Raw genomic sequence first — 24,470 nt, forward strand, 5'->3', positions numbered from 1 at the left:
ATTATTTGAGTGTTCACATATGTTAAAAATGAAGAATAAATGCATTGGGAAAGCTAGTAAACCGTAGAAAACAAAAACACAGAGCACATTCACATTATGTTCACTGCTTGCTTCTTAATACTTTTTCACTCGGTAGTCAACACGCCGAGAGGCTGCACCATTCCAACACCAACCACAAGTTTTTCCAATCCACGAATGGATAGAAAACCACTCCAGCAGAGCCCTTCTGCTTGTACGATAGAACACTAAACCATTTCGCATACACGCATACACACACAGAGATCCAAACGCATACAGTTATTTTGTGATAATTCCGATAAACGCGTGCCCAACCGTGTAAACCGTCGTAACCGTGGCTGGTTCCTTCTTCTTGACTGGATCGAAGTGCGCATGCTTCACCAAAAAACCTTGGTGCACACCTTCATTATCGGTTCACCATCATATCATCGTCATCAGCCAGGCATTCGCCATAGCTGCTTAACGTTGCCATCGCAACCACGCTCGTCGCTTTTTGATGTTCAGTTGCGTCGGCGGGCCACGATTAGTTTCTTGTAGGCCATCCGGCCAGCGTTGGTAGCAATCTAATGATTAGCTTTTGTTTCCCCAGCCCATCCCCAGCAAACCGGGAGAGAATAGGCGTATTCACATATACCCACACACACACAGGCACAGGTGTTTTGAAGGACATTCGAATCGGTGAAATGGACGAGAAACAGGGGACGAAAAGTTTTCCAGCACGTTTCCGTTTTACGTTGACAGAACATGGCCGCTTTGCTGTTTTGTTTTTACTTGCTGTAATTACAGCCTTGCCGTCCTTGCAATCAACTATGCTTCTACAGCAGCTGCAGCTGGGAGACAGGTGTAATAGTCACAGAATTGTCTCCATTAATCACCATTTCCCGTTTCGCTGTTATCTTCACTGGCAGGACTTTTAACATCGTAGTAGCGCAAGCAAGTCCTGATATGAAAGTTTTTCCTAAAGTAGATGTTCATGTGCAGACTGCTTTGAATGTCTGCTTGAGCTGCAGCTAGGAATTTAATTAGATCTACCTATTACTCTTCTAAACCTCATGTCCACTATTTGCACTCAAAAAGTATTCGTTGCCATGGTTCGCGACTACTCAATGTCGCCCCGTACGTTGACTACTCATTCGTTGAATTAGGTTTCCTTCTAGTGAGCCGCCTACTTTGGTTCCTATTGTCATTCATAGCGTCAGGATCTTTCCACGAATCAAAGGTTTGAATGAAAATGAATCCTGACTCAAGCTGAACTACACGTATGATTCTTAATGGAAAGGTTTCCCAGAATGCAAGCTATTTTTCAATGAAGAAAGGAGTTGAGATGAAACATTGTAATTGGATGTAATTAGTAATTAGGTGAATGCATGACTGTTGTCTTGTAAACGTTTCTTTTTCTCATATAATTTTCCTCATCTTTTCATTCCAGGTCGATTTCGGTGAGATTTTCATTCCGCCCGGACTGGATGTCCCGAAGCCCCGGGTTCTACCCGAGTTCAAGCGTCTGGCGCACGGCCTACGATCCAGCAACATCAGTATCCTGGACGCGAAAACGTTCTACATCCCGAATCTGCACTACGATGGAGCGGGTCCGGATGCATACTTCTGGGTGGGCAATGGGTCCGAGCCCAACATCATGGGTACCAAAGTTCCTAATGAGATCGGTTCGCTGGAACCATTGCGCGGCTACCAGGGTGAGGACATCGAGATCCAGCTGCCCGGCAATCTGACCGTCTATGATATCGATTGGTTGGCGGTTTGGTGCGTCGAATACCGACACAACTTCGGGCACGTCTACATCCCGAAGGATCTCGACGTACCGCCAGCTCTCGGGCAGACCAAGATAGCGGTAAGTATACTACAGCAAGTGGCTATTGATAAGAGCAACCAATGCTGTTCATTTGATCCGTTTGGTAATGAATATTTCAAACACTTCCTCTCGCAAGCCTCCATGGTGGTACAAACCGGTAAAATTCTTCTTCTCCTCCATCTGTGATCGAGATGGTTTCCGTTGTTTTATTATGTTGGCACCTTACTCATGGTTTTCCTCATTTTCTTCAACAGACAACAACGACCACGTCGACCATCGTCACCCAAGGCACCAGCAAACCGACCAATGTCAACTGTAGGGAGCTGATCAAGGGCAAACTGAACGTGATGTGGGAAGTGATGGATGACTACATCGTTATCGAGCTGATTGGACGGATCAGCGAGGAGCAATACATGGCGTTCGGTATCTCGGGAAGCCACGGACACCCGCAGATGATCGGTGCGGACGTGGTGGTAGCGTTCTATGACCGCAAACTGCGTCGATTCCGTGCCGAAGACTACTACATGTCATCGTTGGCCCAGTGTGACGGTCGGCTCGGCGTTTGTCCAGATGAGCGGATTGGTGGCAGGAATGATGTCGAAATTTGTAAGTTCTCGCCCCCAATTATTCGAATATGACGTTCAATTTATGCTATCTATGAATTTCCACTAAATCCTAGTGTCCGGTGACCGAAGCCATGGTGTGACGAAGATCAAATACCGACGACTCCTGCAGACCAACGAGGCCGTCAACGATCGGGCGTACCCATTGGATCGGCAGATATCCGTTATCGCCGCCATCGGACCACTGAATTCACGGGAAGAGGCCAACTCGCACTCACACACCGGTACCGAGGTGACGGTGGACGATGTGCAGATAGACTTTTCGGCCAAGAACGACCACATGTGTACCGATGCGATCGATAACTATCAGCCGGAAGATGGTCCTAAGCCGTGGCCAACTCGTACCATTCTCGGAGAGAAGGTAATTACGGCACGGATCGGGCCAACGGGTGGTAGCCGTGGTTACACGCCGATCACCGGTAATCCATCGTGGGGTATCGCCTGGTACATGAACGATAAGCTGATCCCGGAGATCTACGTCGAGCGTGGCCAAACTTATACGTTCATCGTGGAAGGTGGTGACGAACCGACGCAACCTGCCAAGTAAGTGGAGAGAACCGAAATGGCACTTAATGGCAGATTAAAAGCTATTTTAATGCTGTCATCGCAACCGCATGTTAATATCGTATCTGTATGTTTCCTAATAGTGAATCGAGACTTCATGGATTATTTATCTAAAAACCAATATTCGCATTCTCCACAATTCTCACGAATTTAAGTTACGTTCCTTTTTCTTTATTCCAGGTACCATCCACTCTACATTACAAGCTCCAGTGAAGGAGGTTACGGGCAGCTCTCTGAGGCACAGAAACGCAGAGAGAATGTATACGCCGGTGTGGAATATGATTCTTCTGGCTATGCCGTCCCCGTTGCAGGTAAGAACCCCCAAACACCTTGGCTCTTACTCCGTTACTCATCTTTGATTGCCTCCTTAGCCGGTCGGTACTGTGAGTGGAAGCACAAAACCATCGACAAATCGGCCGAAATCGAAACGTTCGAAGAGTACATGAAAACACTGCAGCTAAGCTGCGATGATCCCAACGGACAGCCGGCCTATCTGAACTGGACCGTCTTGGAGGAGACTCCGGATCTGGTGTACTATCAGGTAATGTTGTGGATCGTTGCCAGTGCCTCTGTCGCCTTATACTAATCGTATATTCGTATTCTGCTTTTTCTTTATGCTCCACGATGGACAGTGCTTTACGCATCGTAACCTTGGCTGGAAGATACGCGTGGTAAATGCGGGTGAAACAAGTAAGATCAGCGGATCGCATGGTTTGTACGGTAGTGGTCCAGCCGGTAGTTTGCTGGTGGTGTGCTTGCTGGCAGCCCTTGCAACGATCGCCGATCGCTGGCTGCTGGCGGGATGGTTCTGATAGTTTTACGATCATTCCGTCCTGCAGCAGCACCTATGACACTCAACCCCCTCGATATTGAGGTGTGTCGCGTCCGTAACGCTTCGCTTTACGAAGCAAAGCGCATGAACTGAAAGGTGTTGCCACCATCTTTCCCTTTTCTTGGTTTGTTTTATAAAACATTTTTTAATACACTTTTCTTGATAAACGCGCGTGTGTGTTTCACCGGGTAGGAGAAATTGTTTTTTTGTTGTTGTTTGTTTCGTGTTGCGATTCCAAACTCATGTCCGCATCAAAATTATACATTGCTTGCTGTCTGAAGATCCTGAGACCTTCGATCCCCTAATTTGCTGTCTCAATTTCTCACCTCATCCTCGTCTAGCGTAGCGGACCGTTTTGCCGCACTTAATAATGTCTTTATCCGTCCATTTACAACACTTTACTGACTACTAATCGATCGACACAATGTACCCACGAGCCCACGGTTAGTGGGTACAGGTTCATTCCTTGATGTTGTGTTATCTGCCTTTTTGCTCTACGCTGCAAAGACGACAATAGAACGGCACAGAAAAACACATAGTCCCACAACGCACAAGGAATCGCAAACGCGAAGCAAAACCCTTTTTCCTTTCCAATGCCTGGTTCTCGGTTACACACACCGGCGTACAAACTATCACGCTGCTATCACGGCTTTCGCTGTGGTAGGCTTTATTAGGTAGGGAAATCAAATCGTTGGATAACGCGAAATGCGCGGAACGAATGTTTCGTCCAACAAGAAGAAAGAAAAACGGAACAGCGCCCACCTGACCTAAGGACGATCCGGCGCACCGTAGGTTTTGTGCGAAAGCTTGCACAAGCTTGGACCCCTTTTTGGGTGCAGGGAAGGGAATCACCGCCCAACTTGCACCTGAAGCTACTAGCAAGCAAACCACACAACCAATACAACCATGCGATATCGCTGAAAAACATATCTTACTAGAGTGAATTCTCGGAGTGTATCCTTCACTGCGGCCGGAGCTTGAAGAAGGGATGAAATGTGTAGTGAAGGAGAAGAGGGAAGGAAGGGCTTACATTATCGCGAAGCATAGCTTTGCTGTCGAAGTAATTGCAACAAGAAAAGAAAAGAAACAATTAGTTAATCAATTATCTCGAATGCTGAATCGTGCGAGTGTAGGCGCAGCTTTTGCGATGCAAGAAAGATAGGAACGACGAAAGTTAGGGCTCGGATATGCGATCCTACGTTCAAGGGATGCAAATGTACAGTAGTAAGGTGTGCAGTATTTGGCAGGTCATGTAAAGATTGGCCAGGGAAGCTTAAGTATCTTTCCTATGCAATCGTTTATCCCAGTGTACAACTCGCAATGTGTCCACGGCCTCAATCTCCTTTTCCGTTCTGTTGCTTAATTGGTCGTTGGCCTCGGCTGGCCCCCGATCATAAGTATCGTTAACTGTTGATTATGTTTCGTTTCGTTCATAAGTGTCCACTGAGGCAATTTGTTATGCTGGTTGTAGTCTCGCAGATGCCGAGTCGAAACCATTTCGCTTTCTTTATCCTGAGGACCCACAGAAAGGAGGAGCACAGGATGTACATTTGCAAAACGAAAAACATCGAAGTTAAGCTGATTAGCCGTGCGACATGTGGAAAATCATTAAATGTTTAAAAAAACACCGTTGCTCGTAAAACAAACAAACAAAATTACGCAATCCCCATGCAAACCATTAACGAATGACAATAAGTAACGAAGTAACTGTAAACGCCTAGCCATGGCGCCCAGACAGGTTATTTACAGGTGCGGTGGTGCACGAGACAATAATGAACCCGTTTTTGGCGACTGTGTTTTGTGGTGTGAATGATATTAAAGCCCTGGGCAGGGAATGGTGGACGATGGGACACTGGAAAGTGACTACCGTGCAGTGATGTTAGCGGAAGAGAAAGACAATAATATGCAACTGGAAAGACCATTTCAATATAAATAGCTACTCCAAACCATCATTGAATCGTACTCGTCTCCAATCAATTGTCAGTGTATTAAAAACCTAGCGTTTACTCTTGAGCTCCAGGGGCGCGCCATCACTTTAAGCGCGGTTCGTGGAGGCACACAAGTTCGTAAACTATTAATAATATGCTAGAGTTAAACCCCATCTTAGATAGCTTAAGAAAAATTAATATAGTAATACACGTTTTGCAGCGAGTACCTTTAGCTCCGCCGCGTGCACATTCTCTGACAATAATCGAACGTAGGTACGTGAAATCGCAAGACTTTGGGGTGCCGTACTGCATGTGAAGCTGTACGGTTTTGTTCCGCCGATTGCAAAACCGGGACCGGGACAGGGAGCGCGAGCATTGTGCAAAGAATCATGACGAAAGCCTCCCCCAGAGTATCGGAGCATATAAAATGTACATAATTGGCATTCTGGAAGCAAACCAAAAAACCAAAAGAAAGCCCAACCACAAGAAGGTGTGTAAACATTCTTTTTGGGGAAAATTCGAAGCGGTTGGCCAACATCATGAATCAAAACTCACATTGTTCACATTCACAATTACATACATTCCGATTCGAACACGATAACGATAGGTGGGGACGGTTTGTAGACGATGATGATGATGATGAGGATGATGGCGAGCAGATGAAGGCTAATTAAATAAAAGTTCTATCGATAATTGTAAATTTAGCAAACGACAAACTCAAAATAGGCTGGCGAAATGCAATTCATTCCAATTTAAAACCAGAGCAAGCTAGGGCTAGGATCCCGATTTCCGGGGGTTGGTAAGCGTTTCCCGGGAAACGAGCTACTTCCTAGCCCCGTTTGACCCATGAACATCACTCGATGAAGCTGACGGTGTGTTGCAATTTACTCTACTTATACTTCTCTGCTGTGAGAAGAACCCATAAAGAAGGTAAACAATCCGCAAGTACATTAAGAGACAATAAAGAGAGGACGATAAAGAGAGGACAATAAAAGGATAGTGATTGAAGCGCAGATGATCGCATATACATACAAACTTATATATATACATAAATATACATAAATATATAAATATAGGCAAGCGTAAGACTAAGCTGAAGCAGAACTATTGCATTATACATTGTACATGTAAAATTTTACAATTCATTGTCACAATCCATTGTTAATCTAATTTGCTGCCGGCAGGTGACGGGTGAATACAGTTTGAAGCCACTGTGATGGTTTAGCAGAAAACTGTAAAAAAAAAACCTATGAATCATGAATCTGCTGATTGTGCTATTACTTGGCTGTTGTTCTTTGTTTCCATACTTGTTTGGCCATGTCACCCTTATGGTGTTGGAAGTGAAACACGACTAGTATATGTTGTACAGGATTGGGAATATTTCTCTAACATTTTCTACCTAATTTGCCTTTAGCAGCACAAAAACAGTCGAGGCAGCGAAACTGGAGACTCTACAAAAAATAAAAACACACACAATTAGACAAAATTTGCAGTGGCTTCAGAGAGCCCGGAGCAGAGAAGATTTAAATTTTTGGCACGTAAAAAAACTGTAACTCTTTCGATCGATCCAAGCATCACTTTAACCTCTAGACCAGGAGTCAATTAGGTGACAATAAAATAAAATAAAAGAAAACGCCCAACCTCGGTACCAAATTCGTTACTGATTACGAGCGTCGTGAGATAAGCGTATGGCTGGCTTGTGGACCGCGGATAGTAGGAGTGAGTGAGCCTTGATGGCGAACAGACTAACGAGCATCAGCAAACCAGCAAATCTCGTCAAAACTCGAAGACAATAATTTACAATATGGCATATACAAAGTAAATCTACTAACAACCGATCGGAGAAGTGGGTAGCCAGGTGTACGTAATAATCGCGATGCTCATCTCAGCTATCACTGAACGGAATATCATGTACTGAAATGCCACCAACCACATTCTCTTCTTCTATTGTTCATTTGCATATGTGCACATCGCACAGGAGAATAAACCGGGATGCCGCGGGCTAACGTGCAGTGCAAACTAACAAGCCTACCAACCATTGGCAGTAAATTACCAGTAAACGTTTACAATTAAACGAATGATTGTGAGACAATAAATCTTTACAATGCTAAGTGAAACGAAACATGCATTAAAAAAAATATACAGTAAGAGGAGCAGCACACTATCGCAACATGACAAGCACTAGTTTTAAATAAAGACAGTAACGCAGTAACTAAGCAAATCGTCTCTTTTCTTGGGATTTGAAGAGATTCGGGAATGAAAGAAAACGAGTGTCCTTCATAAGTACAGTGTTGTATTTTTTTTCTTCATATATCAGTGTGGAGTCGATTCAAAGCGGAATTTTGAAACAATATTTTTTAACTTTCACCGAAACAATGCTTAACCAGAAAAAGCTGCTTAGTCCAGAAAAGTAACTGAAATAAATTACACCGTCATTCAAATATTACACCACAATTACACCTTTTGGTTGCGGCAGTTGCTGCAGAGGCAGTTTTCTTGTTTTCTAGGGGCAGTTTTGTGCGTTTCGAAAAAATAAAAAAAAATAAAAAGATTTTTGTTGCTACGTGGAGTTCGCGTAAATTTTAGCCGGTAATTCACTAGTACCTGTGATTTAATTAAAGATTGGTAATTAAAACCGACGACGACATCCATTCCGGTGTTTCGATATCGTGTAATCCGGCTTTTTGTCATTTTTTCGCAGCTCTCTCGGAGGATCCTCTTTTTCCGCAGTGAAATTTCCGCCGGAGCGTGAGATATGGGTTTTTTTAGGCGGGTGCGCAGGAGTTTGATCAACTTTTTGATCTTCTTCTTCCTGATCGTGCTGCTGCCTGGACTTCCGCCAAACACGACCTTCCCGTTCGAAGGATTTAGGTAAGTTCCGGTGCCCGCCGGTGCGGAATTACATAAGGCAGTGCGGTCAATTCTGCGGTCAATTTTATTTAGAATATCGAAACCCCGCGAGCTTAAAGGAGCGCTCGAGCTGACCGACCACCTCGACAACGCGGAACGGCTATTTGAGGGAAAGATCTACGGTCCCGAGGCGATACTGGTAAATGGGAAGGATCTGTTCACGGCGATTCACGGCGGAGAGGTCATCCGCATCAACGGCCAACACATCACGCATATTGCCAAGTTTGGTAAACCATGCGGTAAGCTACATGTTGCGGAAGGGTTCGTTTTATCGCCTGGACTCACCATTCCGATATCTCGTTGTCCGCAGAGTTGTCTTTCGAAGAGGAAATCTGTGGCCGGCCGCTCGGTATGGCATTCGACACGAAGGGTTCTAACTTGATCGTGGCCGATGCCTACTACGGTCTGTTCTCCGTGGATTTAGCAAAGGGTGGCGAAAAGCATCAGCTCGTCTCTCCCGATACCGTGCTGGATGGCAAGGGAGTGAATCGTAAAGCGAAACTGTTCAACAGCGTAGCCGTTGCCCGGAACGGAGACATCTTCTGGACGGACTCTTCGTCGGACTTTACGATCCAGGACGGAGTGTTTACCGTATTTGCCAACCCGTCCGGTCGGTTGTTCCACTTGGATCGTGCCACCGGTAAGAACAAGGTGCTGCTGGATCGACTGTACTTCGCGAACGGTGTTGCGCTGAGTCCGGAAGAGGAGTTCGTCCTGGTGGCGGAAACGATGTCTTCCCAGATTCGACGATACTATCTGAAGGGCCCGAAAGCAGGCACGGATGATGTGTTCATCGATGGACTGCCTGGTTTGGTCGATAATCTTATCGCAGATGCCGAAGGCATTTGGGCTCCACTCGTACAAGCTGTAGACAGTGAAAATCCAGCCATTTCTCAGCTTTTATCGAACGTTCCGCTTATCCGCAAGTTCCTAATCCGTATGCTCGCTTTGGCGGAGCTGCCGATACGATTGATTCATCAGGTCGTGCCGAACGTGCACACACAGCGACTCATTCACGCGATTGGTCACTTTGAGTCGATTAGCTTCCTGGCACCGAGCCGTCAAACCGTGGTCAAAATTAGCTGGGGAGGTAAGCTGCTGGGATCGTTGCACGGTACCGATGGTACCGCCGGTGGCATCTCCCATGTCGCCGAAATGGGTGACCACCTGTATCTGGGCTCACCATTCAACAAGTTCCTGGCCCGTGTGCCGTCTCCCAAAATGCCCAAGGTTGAAGTGCGTGATATAAAGTACAGACCGGCCACGGAATCTACGCCACCACCATCCAAACCGGCGCCAACAACGACTACGGCCAAGCCTACTACGACAACAACTCCCAAACCGACGACGACGACGACGACGACCACTACGACGCCTAAACCGGCAACTACGACGACTCCAAAACCGGCTACCACGACCACTACCACCCCAAAGCCTACTACAACAACTACTACCACCCCGAAACCGACGACGACGACGACCACCACCACGCCGAAACCAAAAACAACGACCGCCACGCCAAAGGCAACCACCGCCAAACCACAATCTGAAACACCAACGGGTGCGAAGAAACCAGAAACGAAACCCACGGCTGCGCCAACCACCACTACTGAAGCTCCACCGAGCAAGACTACGGGAAAACCGGTGGATCCAGCCCCAATACACGAGACGGTGCCCAACGATACTCCCAAACCGAAGCAGGAGAAATTGAAGATCATTAAGAAAGGAGGCGAACAAGGGGAACTGTAGAGGGAGGAACATACAACGAAAAGCACGGCATCAGCCGTAGAAGAAGAGCAACATGTCCGTGGTCTAATCGCACAAAAGAACTCTTCATCGGAACAGGGTTCTAAAGGTGTCGCTAGAAGGTAGCGGGTTTTTTAAATTTCACATTAATCTTTGATTAGCTCTCAAACGTTACCGTTAAATTAAACTTCCAACAATTTAGAACTCTGAGCATCAGCGCGAAACCACAGTAGATGGCACATTCCAGTGCGAAATGACTAACTAACTAGTGCAAAGGAGCCGCCCCGTGTATTGCAGCTATAATGTTAAACATTCTTGTTATATTCATTCCATGCGTGATGTGTGTTGTTCGACTTCATTTTTCTACTCGAGAGATTTTGTTTTGGGTTTTCTTTTTGTGATTTTCATTTCCATTTTCGGTTATCTCTAAGTGAACAGAACCCAACACTCAACACCATACAACCAGAACAACATATTCACTTTCGTCGTTTTTCTCCAGACGAAAAATTGGCCAGCGATAAGTGAGGTCAGGCGTAGCGTGTAGTAACGACTACTATAGGAAAATACTAACAACTCATTGAGATTGGATTTGGATCTGCCGTACTCGTTTGGTCGTAGTGATTGTTATCTTGAGGATAGCTGCGTCTGTTTTGTATTCTTCGTCACAATCAATCTGTCCAGGGGTCCAAATGGAGAAGGATAAATACATTTGATTTGCTTGGGAATATGTTAAAGTGTTTTAGTTCTTTGTGTATTAGAACCGAAATCCAAAAACCGTTTTCAACGGATTTACGGTTGGTACAGTGATTATCGTGAAAATATGTGCAAAATATTTAGCAAAAAACAACATTTTTACGAAAAATCTAAGTGTTGAGCGAAAAATAGGCTGCGTGGCACTGTACCGTTGTTGTGTTTTTGTTCCGTGAAATTGCGATAAAAACGGGAAATTCTAAAGATTTTTGAGCAATTTAACCAAGATAAAGGTGATATGAGTGATTGCAAGTCGTTTCTCAAAAACGGTTGTTGTTCCCCTTTGCAAAAGTGGGTCGGAAAAGTGTAAAAAACTTGTAGAAAGGACTGAACCGGACTGAAACCACGAGAAAGGATTCTAAATCCTTTTTAAACGCTGTGGGAACCAGACCAACCCTAAAGAGTATAGAAATCTGCCACCGAGATCCAGGATACCCTGGAAGGAAACCATCTAAAGCCGGCAAGTTTGAACGTTCGTGATTCTGTAAGGATCTTGCATTAACGTTCGAATTCTTCTTCCAGTAATTATTAGGGCAAGATCTCCTGTAATAGAAATTCACAGAAAACTGGGACATGTCGCTTCAGTAGCCGGCCCTGAAGTTAAAAGAGGTCTATATCCTCAGAGTAGCTTGCGAAGGTCCAGGAAGTTGGATTCAACAGCCGTACTGGGGTAAATCCTCACTGAAGAAGAAGAAAAAGTTGGAAAAATCCGCATAAAATATGGAAAAACGAAAGAAACTCTCGGTTCCGGACGTTCGCTGTACGGCGTACATTTCCAATCTACCCTTCAACTTGACCAACATCGATGTGAACAAGATATTCGCTACCTACGGCAAAATAATCAAGTAAGTTCCCTTGAATCCGGTTTTGATTTGTTGTTTGCAATTATTCTTCAATTATCACTGATCTTGCTTGCAGAGTGACAATACTACGCGATAAAATGAGCAGAAAAAGTAAGGGTGTGGCCTTCATTCTGTACTCGACGCCCCAGGAAGCGCTGAATTGCTGCAACACCTGCAACAATAAGGAAATGTTCGGACGCACACTGAAGGCCAGCATAGCAAAGGATAATGGAAAAGGGGCTGAAAATGCAGTACGGAAGAACTATTCCAACAAAACTCGTTGCTTTGAGTGCGGTAGCGATGGTCACATGAGTTACAGCTGTCCCAACAACGTGCTGGGCAGTAAAACTCCTCCTCGCAAAGCCATCAAAAGCGGAAAACGGAAACAGGATACCGTTGGCGAATCGTACGCAGAATCTGGCAGCGATTCCGATCGTGGATCGGCATCAAATGTTCATCCACCAACTGCTATTAAAAGGTTAAAGTACAGGAAAAGTAGCTACTTCAGTGACGACGAAGAATTGGACGATGGAAATAGCTAGAGGACTGGTTTTTGTTTTTTTTTTGTAGATTGATTAACATGTACATACATTAGATTATAGGAATATAGTAAGAAATGGTGTATCATTCGAAAATGCGGATTCTTCTTGCTAACTTTTACCAAAACGTGTAAATAATTAACTGTATTAACTTAGCAGCTGATCCTAGGAAGAATAATGAATAATAGAGAAGCTAATAGGAAGTCCTGGCTCTTTGAATTCAAAAATAAGTCGTCTATATACTTCATTTTCATCTCATTTTCGTCCTTATTGCGTACCACTCGGAAGGCTGAAACCACAGCAATTACAGGAAAAGTTTACCACAGATAAAAATGGAAATCAAATTAATGGAAAAAAAGACGGTTGTTTCAAGTTTCCGAATTATTCTTTTTATTGTTAGCAACAAAAACCATTGTTCGGCTCATCTTTTCGGTCTGAAGTATCCTTATCTCTTTGCGAGTTTTCCTTGACGAATGTACACTTTCTTGGATTCTTTCGTTCCGTGTTTCAGCATCACCTACGGTATTGTGAGTATTGACTGTGTGTTTAAGGATAGTTTGTGTGTTCCAGAGTTAAGTTGGGTGTTCGTGTAGGTGTGTGTGTGTCGGTGTGTGTATGTATGGTGTCTGTGTGATTTTCTTTCTTCCTCATAATCGAGTGAGTATCGTGTTTATAGCTTAAATGCTTTCTTCCTATCCCCCATCCCATCTTTTTCAACTCCCGTTCCGTGCCCCAGTTCCACGACTGGTCCGTTTTTCCGTATTTCAACCCTAAATTTTATCCCGTTGGCTTATTGAAAACCTCCACCACCACCGTTTACCATCGCAAATGATCGATCGAAATGGATAACAAAAGGCATAACATAATAACGCTAATCTTACGCTAAATTGCTATCGCCAATATATATATATATGCCCCTGTGTGATGATGCTGCTCTTTTGCGAAACTCATTCAACCTAAACCAACATCAAACATAACCAGCTACTAGCGCGTTAACAGTAATTTATATCCGTAACTCTAGCTCACGCGCCTCGTCTTTCGCTTAGGATATGGACGATCGTTTTTCGTTATCGTTCATCTATTTGGATCCCCACTCCCCACTCCCAAAAAATCCTCCCCAATTCCCCCCATTTTGTTTCCATTCATTTGATACACGAAACACACACACAGTCACATGCAACATCCTTATTGTACGGCGTTGCTCTCGAAGGATTCTTTTCTCGGTCCACCCCAATTAGCAGCGTGTGTTAGTTGTTTTCTACTCCCAGTATCAGCTGTGCTTCATCTACACTCGTTAGTTAATCCCATTGATCTACTATCTTTACAAATTCTACAACTTAACAAAGTATTTAACATATTTTCATATCGTGTATCATGTGTATGCGTGTTTGTTTCTGTGTGTGTGTATGTGTTTTGTGTAGTATTTTTTGGGATTACCTTTAATAGTAAGTGGGGGATTTCTGATGACTACCAACAGTTGCAACAAACGGTGCACCATTCTCACACACTCGTCCATTGCTTTGGAACGGGACGAACGGGAGTCTCTCAGAAAGTCAGCCATTTTGTGCCTCGTGGTAAGCATCAATCAACCAGTGTTTGCGTGTTCCGTTTTGTGTTTTTGCTGATTAGTACCTATTTTTATTTCTTCTTGATAAGAGCCCCTTCACCTAAACGCCTTATTGTATCCATAGTGGCATATTATTTCTTCTGTTTGTCTTCTTTTACTTACTCATTTCTAGACGTCGTGTGAGATTCGCCTTAGGGAATGCAGCAGGTAAGGGTTTTGATAGTGATTTTTGGGCAGACCGGAACGAGACTGTGAACTAAAGTAGTTATCACAACAGTCCGGACCGACCGAACAATCTGTCGACCGGTGTGATGGTGATCAGTACTAAAGATAGTAGTCAGTGTCAGTGTGCAAGCGAGCTATCCGATCTAGAATCGATCGATCGATCGATTGATGTTTAATATGCACCTCGCGCTAGCTAGCCAATGATGCCGGTCCATTGTAGAATCCAAAGCCAAAGGATAACAGGAAAGGAAACACCAAAAACCACATCAGGCCGTACTATTGTGCTACACGATGATAGAGTACGGAGAGATATCTCTTTCTGGTCTACTTCTGGCTTAGTTCCTATTCTTCGCTTATGGCCATCGTCTGCTGCATGGCACCCATTGCGCCGCAATGCAGAGTCTACATCTGCATTCTCTTCACAAGTACTGGGCCGCTCTGGATGCAACTATCGAACATTACATCAGTCAAATCCTACCTTCCGATGTACCGTGTTCATCCTCGGTCGGTGTTTACCTTAAGTTTACAGAGATACGAACAAGTCAGGAACAAGGATTCCGCAATGCCTTTTGTCAGAGAATTTCAAAGATATTACCGATCGAGATGGATGACGATAGCATCCCAGAAGATCGCGTTGAACTAAACAGATCACAAGAATAGAAGATGACGAGATGTAGAGTAATAGTCAGAGAAACGAAAGTAAAGCCGCAAAGTGTAGTACACTACGGGGAGCGCTCAAAGCACCACCTAAGCCTGGGGACCTTATATCATCGGTCCATTCCGGCCGGTCGCGGTGGCGCAAGGATTTGATTCTACCTATCTAAGGGCGTGTAAAAATCGCATATAGTACGGGACTCGAATGTCGCGTGTCTCTCGCAGTCTCGCTGGCGTGTAGGAGCTGTGAAGTGTTTGCAGCTGCGTCTCGCAACTACGCCCGGGGTTTGGGGTTCGGTTGAATGCGAGGAGAAGGAGATCAGGGAATCTACTACCGCAGGGTCATGAAGCGAACGAGTAGCAACTGGTTGCAACACGGTTTCCTGTTTCCACATCCCCCTAACACCATGCTGCACGTTTCGCTTCACTTTACTTCTCGTCGCTACACATCAACGGGCACGTGTATACAAAAGATACCAATCCAAAAACTGATATGTTAGACCATATATATAGGGATATATGTGTGTATAGTAGGGTGTGTACGTTTAGATGTATATTTATCTATCCATCCGTTCCGTTGTTTCCCCTGGCTTATGACGTATGGCTTATTTTCTTCTCTCCCGCTCCTGTAGCCGCTTACCACGTGACGCAAAGCGATCCGATCGATGATGGTGTTGTTCACGGGTCTGTTCAACGCTGAGGGTAGTAGTATAGTACAGTGGCGGTTGTTCGCTAAAGCAAATTGTCCTGGTTCATATGCATGATTGGTTGCTTCATTTCGACAGATACAGGATAGAATGCATTCCCCTTTGACTTTCTCCTTTTGCTGCCAACCTTTCCTTGCACCTTAGGGCATTGGTTTTCCTTATCTAAATTGGGTTGGTTCGGTCTCTTTCTAATTGCCTTTAACGCTGCTAATATGCAAAACATAATGCAATATCAGCGCTCGTTCAGCATAACTCATGGTGGACGCAGGCTAATATGTAACCTAGATACCGCGTACTGTTGTAGTAATTTCGTTTAAAATGGCTGCAGCAAACTAACTGGTAGTAAAACTGTAGTAAATATACGTAAGCGTTATCAGCCTTGAGAGCGTGATTATAGGGGAGAAGGGGGGAATTTTGCAGGTTCTCGGGTGATTCGCGTTGCTTCCACCATTGTTCGAACTAATGTGTGCTCCTGCTGGTATTCTTTCTATACATTTGTAGTACACGATCGGCTATATCTTTTTGAGCGAGGCGTGTGTGTCGGTTGGTGAGTGTTTGGTGTCGTCTGGTGTCCGGTATGTACGTGGTTTGCTGACTCGTCCGCTCGTTCGTTCATGCGTTCCATTTTATAACCATCGATCATCGAGCATTGTAGAGTACAAGAGTGATAGAGAGACAGTTTGAGACAGCGAGAGACCAAGAGGGAGAGAGATAGAGAGAGAGAGAGAGCGTGAGAGAGAAAGTGTGAGAGGTACAAGGGGTGAGTGAGTGAGAGGGACAGGTGCACTTACAATCTGAAATAGTGTATCGAGTGTAATTTTCATTCTTTTTTCCATTTTTTTTTTGTTAAATTCATTTTATATCTTCGTAGGACTATAGAAAATTCGGTGCAAGATTTGGATTTTTTGGATGTATATGTTACTGCTCTCTCTCTCTCTCTCTCATTTTTCTCATTTTCTCTCTGTTTTAAATTGATTGGATCGATTGTTTCATGTGTTCCTGGAACTGGCCTGGAACGGATGTAAAGGACAGGGAAAAAACGCAAAACGGCCCACAACCGCCCGATTCGCACAATCACTGATTGTGATTTTATCAGCATCGAACGGATTGACCCACTGTCTGATCGATTTATGCGATCGTCTTGGTAATACCATCCGTAGTAATACGGTGATAATTGCGCTTCCGATTTCCCCTGCTTAAATAGCAACAGGCCAACGAGGCTTGCTTTGGGGACCCGTACTTCCTTTCAGCATTCAGTAACCGCGCCTGCTCTGACCGTTTCGCGGTGTTTTCGTCGTTCCAGAATCAAAGTTATCAAAACGATTGTTTTCGTGTACGGTGTATGTGTGTGTGTTTTGTTGTTGTTTTGTGTCGTTTTGTTTCGTTTCTCTCTCTTTTTCATATAATGTAATGTAATATAGTATGTATATATATATATCATCTCTGTGTGTCTTTATACCTTAGCTAGCCTCTTTGTAATTACCCAAACCGTTCACGCGGGGTACTCCTTCACTGCCACGAGTTCCACCCCCGGCCTGACTGGGCTTATCTTACGTTTTTACTTATGTTCGAGTAAATTTTTGTGCAGAAAAAACAATTTGCTTGGAACCGGAACACCTTTACTTTCGCCCGCGCGCTCTCTCTCCCTCTTTCTCTTTCTCTCTTTCTTTCCTTCCTCTTCTCCCTCTATTGGTTGTAATATGTTCATCCTACTTCCCGTCTCTCCCGGAATCTCTGTCTCTGACAGAGTTTGACACTCCATGCTAGCCTTATCATCATCAGTGCGTGTCCTTTAACCTTCTCCACAATCAGCTCCGTGTTGAGCGGATTGATGGAGCATTTCAGTAGCGAGCATCGCTTCCTTGGATCGTTCGTCGGCGCTAGACGGGAACAGGTAGCAGCACAGGCAATTGGCATGGCCGTCCGAAATGTTTGATGCATCAGCAGGTGGCGTGCGATCGTGCGCAGTTGTTGATGCTAAAGCAGCGCAACTGAGTAACTCTCGGTAGTAACACCCCCGTGGGCATCGGCAGTCACTTCCCTTATCGTTTTCGTCGTCGTCGTATCATGGACCATTCTTACAAGCTATCGTACTAAACCACCGTGTCCTTCTTTTCCCTCCCTCTTGACTCCCCTTTTTACCACATACTTTGCCAACGATATCAATCCCAGTGCTGCTTGGTTTTTCTTAGGTTAGGTTACTAAAGCTTTTAGGTTTTTCTCCATTTTATCGCCTCTCCCTTCGGCCCGGAAAACGATATCATTGCCATCCAATCGGCACACCGAAGGAACAGTCCTCTCTAAACTTCTGGCATCTTCTCCTTCGACCTCGTCACGGCCTCGTTACCAACCTCTTTCCTCTCTCTCTCTCTCCTCACAAAACCCCTATGCAATGCCAATGGCGCATAAGAAACGAAGAACGAAAGGACGAAACGGATTCACTTTCGTAACGTTCGGTGCAGTAATAGTTTTTAGTAACAAAGTTTTCCACTTTCGTTTAGTCCCGCACACATACGCACACACACGCGCACACATATACACACCAGTCGTGGACCATGGCTTACTTAGTAAGAATGTCTCAGAGCTTAGCAGCGCACGGTGCTTAGTAACTATCATTGCATCGATCATCATCATCATCATCATCATCATAATTAATGTGTGCGCCCGAGAGGTGGTGTGCGCGGTCGTGCCGTGCTGTGGTGATGTTATTGCGAATCCTGGCAGGACATCGCAAAAACATTTCTGCCCGATAAGCGCAATTCACAGATACTGGGGATGTGCAGAAAGAGTGGAAATGCAGGGACGTGTTGCAGCCGGCCAGGCCGGCTGGTAGTAGTAGTCGTAGTAGTCGTAATAAGCGCTTGTTTGTCATAGGCTGCTGTGAGTGTGATGATGGTTGGCGTTGCCTGCTGCAATTGTTGCCGCTCTTGACACATTTACATTTCGATTCCGAACGGATTAGGCTCCTATCCGTCCTGCTCTCTGTCTCTCTCTTTCTCTTTTTCAATCCACAACAACGTATTTACACTTTATTCCCGAGATGATGCTGCTCGGTTATCCGATCCGATCCGGTTTGTGCATTTCCGGTGCACACACATACACACACACACCACTGCTAGTTCTAGAGATGCGAGTTGCGGACCGGGTGGTGCCAGTTCCATCACCATCTCCTCCTACTCGCTTATCGCTATCGTAGCAGTCGAACGCCGTCATTGTTTTGCTTTTTGTGAAAATTTGTGCGCCGACTTGGCGTTTAGCTGCTGCTGCTGCTGCTGCTGGCCGTGACGTGACGTGGCGTAGACTTAGACGTACCACTCCTTGATGTCCTTCGAGTTGCGGCTCTTCGAGTTGCGCTGCGGTGCCCCTCCCATACCGCCTCCACTGCCACCGCCACCGCCTCCACCTCCACCACCACCACCACCGGCACCACTCGATTGCATGCTACCCTTATCGCTACCACTACCATTCAGACCACCGTAACCCATGCTCATGCTACCGCCACTGCCCATCCCGCCATTACTGGGTCCATGATGGCGCAGCGATCCGTTCAGTGGCAGTGTGCTGCCACCGTTCGAGTGGTGCGTGTTGTAGTGTGGCGGTGCCGACGGTTGATGATGGTGCTGCGCTTGATGGTGTCCTTGCTGCAGCTGCTGGTGTCCTTGCTGGTGCGCCGCCTGTTGATTGTAGTGGTGCGCGTTGGCCGAGTTACCGTGAGAACCACCGAGCAGGGCCGCACTCGGACCCTGCCCGTAAAGCCCACTCTTATCGTGTTCGGCCTTGTACGAACGGTCACCGTTCGATTTGATCCACAGTACGAGCAGAATGACCAAAATGACGGCAATCAGGGCGCCCGCTACGATACCGATGATCATGGCCGTCCGTTCTTCGGCCTCCGAGTTAATGCGGCTACCCTTGTGCTTCGGTAAGCGTGTCGGTGTGTACGGCGGTTGCGGATGCGGTTGGTAGGGTGTTTCCGGTTCGGGGTTCGGTGGTTCCGCTACCTTCACCGGTCGCCGTCCACCGTTCGCGTTCGTGTGCTGTACCGTTGTCCGGTGTTCCTCGGTACCACCACCACCAGCACCACCAGCACCACCGATCACGTCATCGTCCTCCTCGTGATGCTCGTCGATCGATCCTTCCTCTTCCGTCGTGGTCGGTGCCTGAGGGTATGTCGTTTCGCGGACATGATCACGATCCCGATCACGGTAGCTGACGGTCGTTTCCGATGGTGGCGTCTGTTGCTGCGTTGTCGAACCGTATGTACTGCTTAGTCCGACCGTTGTACCGGGGGAGCTGTAACTTGGTCGTCCACCGACCGTCGTTCCCGTCGTTGTACCACCGGAACCGGTAGTACCACCCATTGGTACGGTTGTACCGTAACTGCTGCTTCCTGGAGAACCGTAACTGCTGCTACCACCACCAACACCTCCGTAACTGCTGCCTCCTGTGGTACCGCTGCTGCTGCTGCTGCCACTTGCAGCTCCGCTCGTCGTGTCCTGTTCGCTCGTTGTATGCGCCGGTGAAGAGAAGGTGACCGGTGTACGGCCACCCTGTGTCGTCAGGGAGGTCGTTCCGTCCGTTTTCTTATCAAAGTCCACCGTCGTGTACGTCATCTCGGGGCTCGTTTCTGCGCAGGGAAGTGGGGAAAAATCATAACAAGTTCTCTTTGCGACATAATGCTCCCACCGCACACCTACGGTTCCGTTCTTACCTGAGCTTCTGGCCGTGGAAGCGGTAAACACTTCCGTCACCTCGCCACTACCGGATCCATGGAGACAGTCTTCGTCATCGCACAGCTTTTCACCTGGTTTGGGGCGACCGCGGCCCGACGATGCGCTGGTGGCCGTTTGCTTCGTCGGCGGAACGTATACCGGCGTTATCAGATCGTCACCCGAACCGTTCTCGAATGGGGGCGTACACTCGTCCTCGTCGTCACCGCGGCATCCCGAACCGGCACCGCTGAAGATGAGATCGTCCATTACGCCCGGATAACCGCTGGCCGGTGTCTTGAATGGATCGGAAGATGAGTTCTTCAGTTTAATTCTTACAGTCAGCTCAGCCACGGCCCTCTGCTGCCGGTGGACGTTGTAGTGGTGGTGGTGGTGGTGATAGTGGTGCAAGGATAGTAATGGAGTGAATGGAACCAAATGGCGTGCATTGGCCGTTGGCGTGCTCGGTAACCTTTGCGTGCGTAAGTGTTTGTGTACGTGTGATGTGTGTAATAATTATCTGTGTATTTATTCGGTGTGCAGATGTACAAGCGCAGTGCAAAACAGCATGTGCTAACGCGAAAACACTACTCGCAAGCCTACTACGACGAGGAGGAGGAGGAGGACGACGACGACGACGACGAAGATGACTACACTACCAGGTCTAAGGAAGCGGGGAAGAAGGAATGCTCTTTCGATGTACGGTGGGTAGTGTGATTAGGGCCCATACCCGCTCAATATTCTAGATCAATTACAATGGGTTCCCATCAACAATTTTTTTTTAGGTTTTATAGATTATAATCAATCTTTAAAATGAACAATAACGTGTATCGTCTTTGGGCAACATTTGGTTGGCAATCGGTATGGTAGATGATAGATTGACAAGAAGCCCAATCTCGTTCACAGACAGTAAATATATCGACATACATCTGTCTTTAGGTGTCTTTTCCAGGAAAGATAGGAATATAATACATTACAGGAATAAACCCCATTGTAAATAGTTGAAGCATAACTATTTATATAGTTGGTCGATAACATAAAAGCGCTAGTGCATTTATTTAAACTTACGTCCTGTACTCGCTCACATTTGTTTTAAACCAACTTTAATGCATTTTAGGAGTATTGGAGTATGGAAAACGTGTTTGGTATTCTTTTTGATTCACCAAAACGTTTTCTTAGTTTTGATGTATTCAAAAGATCCCACTGTTCATTTTTCGTAAAATAATATGAAGCTCTTGCTTCGTCGCTCGGGCGACTTATCCATCAGTTTGAGCGTTGTTTTGGTCGTTTTTGAGGACATTATCAATCGTATTTCTACTTTAGAACATTGTACATATTTTCAGCTAATCAGTATGCAACCAAATGCACTTAGTGGTATTTTTGTTTTCACTAATAATTGAACGTTTGAGGAAATACTATCTAATTAACAACAATGTCATTTTAATGAAAATTAAATTTGTGTTTGCTGCTCCAAATTGCTATAAACACTCATAAATCCTTTGCTTTATTTCTCCACTATTATTAAGGTTCGTTTAAAAGCCCTAATTATTTATAAAACAAATTTGTTGCTTAGCGTTGCTATGCAACCGACCAATACTGTATTATAGATCATTTAACAAAGATATATTTTATAAAGAACTAGAATATTGATGTAGTATATGGGCCGCATAAGGATGGCTTATGGAAGGGGAGGAATAGCTCCATGCGGGACAGTTTAATGCTGGTTTCCGATGGTAGACATATCCGTGGCCCTACTACACATGTAACGGAACCGTTTTGGGTTGTCTGTTCCTAGCGGTAGTAGATTCGGAACATTTTGGTTCCTTTTCTAGGGCTCTGCCATGGTTACTGCTGTGTATCTGCCGAGTGTATCGTGTTTTAAACAACTCCATGTGACTCTAGCGCTGTGTGTCTGTGTGTTTTGAGGCCAACCGCTCTCACGCACGAATGCGAACGCGGCGTCAAGGCGACAGCACGGATGGAGCATGATCGTGGTGGTAGATGTTGTTGGGTTTGTTGATCGAGGGATTTAAGGGACAACGAGATACAGAGATGTATGTAACATTGTTCGATTGCAGCTGGTTGAAACGATTTGATTAATTTCTTTAGAACAAAAACATCAACATTCCAGCCTTTTTTTGTTATTGAATGTTTAGCTGGCAAGCCTTTTGGGCGTTCTATACTTTTCGCAGTTTGCAGATCTATCTTGGTGGCTCCTTGGTGCAGGAAGATGGGTGAATCCAGAGGCACCCTTAGGGGTGGTGGTTCTCCAGGAAAGCCAAATAAATCGAGGGGGTGGCGGATAGTTCAAGGAAAGGTAAACCAAAAGCTATGATCAGGATGGAACCGAATAGCAAACCGGAACGCAAACGAAACACGTGAACGGAAACTGGATCGAGGGAATTCAGTTCTGTTTCTCCCAAACGGAGACCATTTTTATCCATTGTCGGATTAACAAGTTAATCCTTTCCTGTAGCAGTTACACAACGTCTGTTCTCTATTGTGGACCTGAGTCCAGGCAAAAGTGTAGCTGTGCTTCACTATGATTTATCTAAAAAAAAAAAACAATATGGCAACCGTTGTTATCCGGTCAGCTGTGTAGCAGAACCATCTGTAAGCCAGTAGTAGTCGATGATGAAACGTAAAGCGTATATACACGATGCGAACCAATTCACTTGCATCAAACCGATGCTCGATGGTTCTTTCTGTCTGGTTAACATTCAACATGGTGCGCAGCATAAAGCAAACTCAGAGGTGCATTAAAAGAAAAGAAAAAACGTTGGTGCCAGCGGTGCTGTGCAAATGTGCTCAACCTTTCATTTCAACACAACAGAACAAGAGGGAACAGAAACGAACGATAACACTCACTACGAAGCAAACTCAAGGATGTGTGTAAAGCAAGCGCAACATTACGAACACGAACGTCAAAACGTGGTGCATATTGTTCCAAGGTACCAAAGAAGAAGAAGAGCTTTTATGAGCTCAGGGGGTTTATTTTTGCTATCCATACTTAGTAGCAGAGAACAATTCAAAACAGGTTCGTTGTTCGACGAAATCGAACGTAATAGGGAGGAAGAGTAATTCAAACGGCGTGTCATACGGTACGCATAAAAAAGGTAACCGAACTGGCCTGGTACACTGGATGGAACACGGCCGTGTGGTTGGATGAGGTGAGGATTGAAGTTTCTTTTTTTCTCGACATATCTAAAAACGGACGAGCCGTCTGTTTATTATCCCCACAAATAGTATAAATATGAACTAACTTCTTAGCAAAATAGTAAAGATTTAGGAAGAGGGTTGAGGATTTTGTTCTTCGTTGCACTCGCGTCCCCTCTAGACCACATGCTCGTGTACCATCGATACCGCGGAAGTTTAGCGGTTTAGCTACAGATCGGATGCAGTTCGATCCGGCGGTTGCTTGCAAAAATACGGTTTGTACAAGAAAGGGAATAACGGAGAAAACTCATACTCAAGCGACACAACCAGAACCAGGTGCCGGTCGAAACAACAAACGAAATTCCGTTACAAAGATAAATAACCGAAAAATCAAAACACATGAAAAACATTCCCACAAAACCACAGGACGAACGCGAATCGAAAAAAAGGAAACCAGTCAAAAAACAAAACCGGATAAAACAACATAGAAAAAGAGAGAGAGGAAGAGAGAAAGAGAACGTGAGAACGAGATAGATAAAGAGAGAGAACGAGAGAGAGAGAGAGCGAGAGAGCGTCTTCGAGATAGAAACGAAATTGCTTTCCGTTGTATGTTCTAACCTGCTGCATTCTTTGGTCATTTCTATCTAAAACGCCAGTTACCAATTGTACATCGCCCCGCACGTTGATGTGCGGATCGCGTTCCGCCGCCAGATCGAGCACGCGCAACCGATTGACCGAGAGACCGGCGATGACACCGCTGAATGGGCGCTCGATGCGCGATCGGCCATTGCGTGCGATCTTACCACCGACCTGTATGTTGGCCATCGAGGTAAACACGGTTGATTGGTGTCCTGTAATGGGATTAGTTTTAGTAGTGGTGTTGCCATGAC

At 45.6% G+C, this 24,470-nt stretch overlaps 5 protein-coding genes across 14 annotated transcripts in view; 4 read left to right on the top strand and 1 right to left on the bottom strand.

Annotated features, from left to right (window-relative positions):
* Window positions 1–7,096, top strand: part of LOC125950258 (protein Skeletor, isoforms B/C) — a 31,058-nt gene extending 23,962 nt beyond the window's left edge. Inside the window, exons 5-11 of the mRNA XM_049678075.1 lie at window positions 1,448–1,867; window positions 1,965–1,985; window positions 2,083–2,434; window positions 2,508–2,994; window positions 3,196–3,326; window positions 3,387–3,556; window positions 3,648–7,096. Coding sequence (XP_049534032.1) covers window positions 1,448–1,867; window positions 1,965–1,985; window positions 2,083–2,434; window positions 2,508–2,994; window positions 3,196–3,326; window positions 3,387–3,556; window positions 3,648–3,827 — 1,761 coding nt within the window. The 3' untranslated portion in view covers window positions 3,828–7,096. The remainder of the gene's footprint in view (window positions 1–1,447; window positions 1,868–1,964; window positions 1,986–2,082; window positions 2,435–2,507; window positions 2,995–3,195; window positions 3,327–3,386; window positions 3,557–3,647) is intronic.
* The window catches only part of LOC125948283 (transcription initiation factor TFIID subunit 1-like), a 294,308-nt gene that overhangs the window by 70,449 nt on the left and 199,389 nt on the right, over window positions 1–24,470 (top strand). The window lies entirely within an intron of this gene.
* LOC125948290 (adipocyte plasma membrane-associated protein Hemomucin) lies at window positions 8,283–11,156 on the top strand. Its single transcript, XM_049674224.1, has 4 exons — window positions 8,283–8,400; window positions 8,477–8,646; window positions 8,719–8,924; window positions 8,996–11,156. Exons 2-4 carry the CDS (start codon window positions 8,531–8,533, stop codon window positions 10,432–10,434), a joined length of 1,761 nt encoding a protein of 586 aa, XP_049530181.1. The 5' UTR covers window positions 8,283–8,400; window positions 8,477–8,530; the 3' UTR covers window positions 10,435–11,156.
* LOC125948293 (zinc finger CCHC-type and RNA-binding motif-containing protein 1-like) lies at window positions 11,728–13,132 on the top strand. Its single transcript, XM_049674227.1, has 2 exons — window positions 11,728–12,026; window positions 12,100–13,132. Exons 1-2 carry the CDS (start codon window positions 11,902–11,904, stop codon window positions 12,563–12,565), a joined length of 591 nt encoding a protein of 196 aa, XP_049530184.1. The 5' UTR covers window positions 11,728–11,901; the 3' UTR covers window positions 12,566–13,132.
* Window positions 16,519–24,470, bottom strand: part of LOC125948284 (neurexin-3b) — a 100,864-nt gene continuing 92,912 nt past the window's right edge. For 5 of the 8 annotated variants that reach the window (XM_049674215.1, XM_049674209.1, XM_049674206.1 and 2 more), the window contains 3 exons: window positions 24,199–24,431; window positions 20,427–20,745; window positions 16,519–20,342 (listed from right to left, as the gene is read on the bottom strand). In XM_049674215.1, coding sequence (XP_049530172.1) covers window positions 19,018–20,342; window positions 20,427–20,745; window positions 24,199–24,431 — 1,877 coding nt within the window. In that variant the 3' untranslated portion in view covers window positions 16,519–19,017. The remainder of the gene's footprint in view (window positions 20,343–20,426; window positions 20,746–24,198; window positions 24,432–24,470) is intronic. The other 3 variants (XM_049674214.1, XM_049674211.1, XM_049674210.1) reach the window with 3 other exon arrangements.

Source organism: Anopheles darlingi, chromosome 2 (genome assembly GCF_943734745.1).
Source record: "Anopheles darlingi chromosome 2, idAnoDarlMG_H_01, whole genome shotgun sequence".
NCBI lineage: Eukaryota > Metazoa > Arthropoda > Insecta > Diptera > Culicidae > Anopheles > Anopheles darlingi.

Excerpts from the sequence above, each read along its gene's own strand:
- LOC125948290 (XM_049674224.1), top strand. The coding sequence starts at position 8,531 with ATGGGTTTTTTTAGGCGGGTGCGCAGGAGTTTGATCAACTTTTTGATC. Across the intron at positions 8,647-8,718 it reads TTCCCGTTCGAAGGATTTAG|AATATCGAAACCCCGCGAGC; the intron begins GTAAGTTCCGGT and ends AATTTTATTTAG. Across the intron at positions 8,925-8,995 it reads CAAGTTTGGTAAACCATGCG|AGTTGTCTTTCGAAGAGGAA; the intron begins GTAAGCTACATG and ends CGTTGTCCGCAG.
- LOC125948293 (XM_049674227.1), top strand. The coding sequence starts at position 11,902 with ATGGAAAAACGAAAGAAACTCTCGGTTCCGGACGTTCGCTGTACGGCG. Across the intron at positions 12,027-12,099 it reads ACCTACGGCAAAATAATCAA|AGTGACAATACTACGCGATA; the intron begins GTAAGTTCCCTT and ends TCTTGCTTGCAG.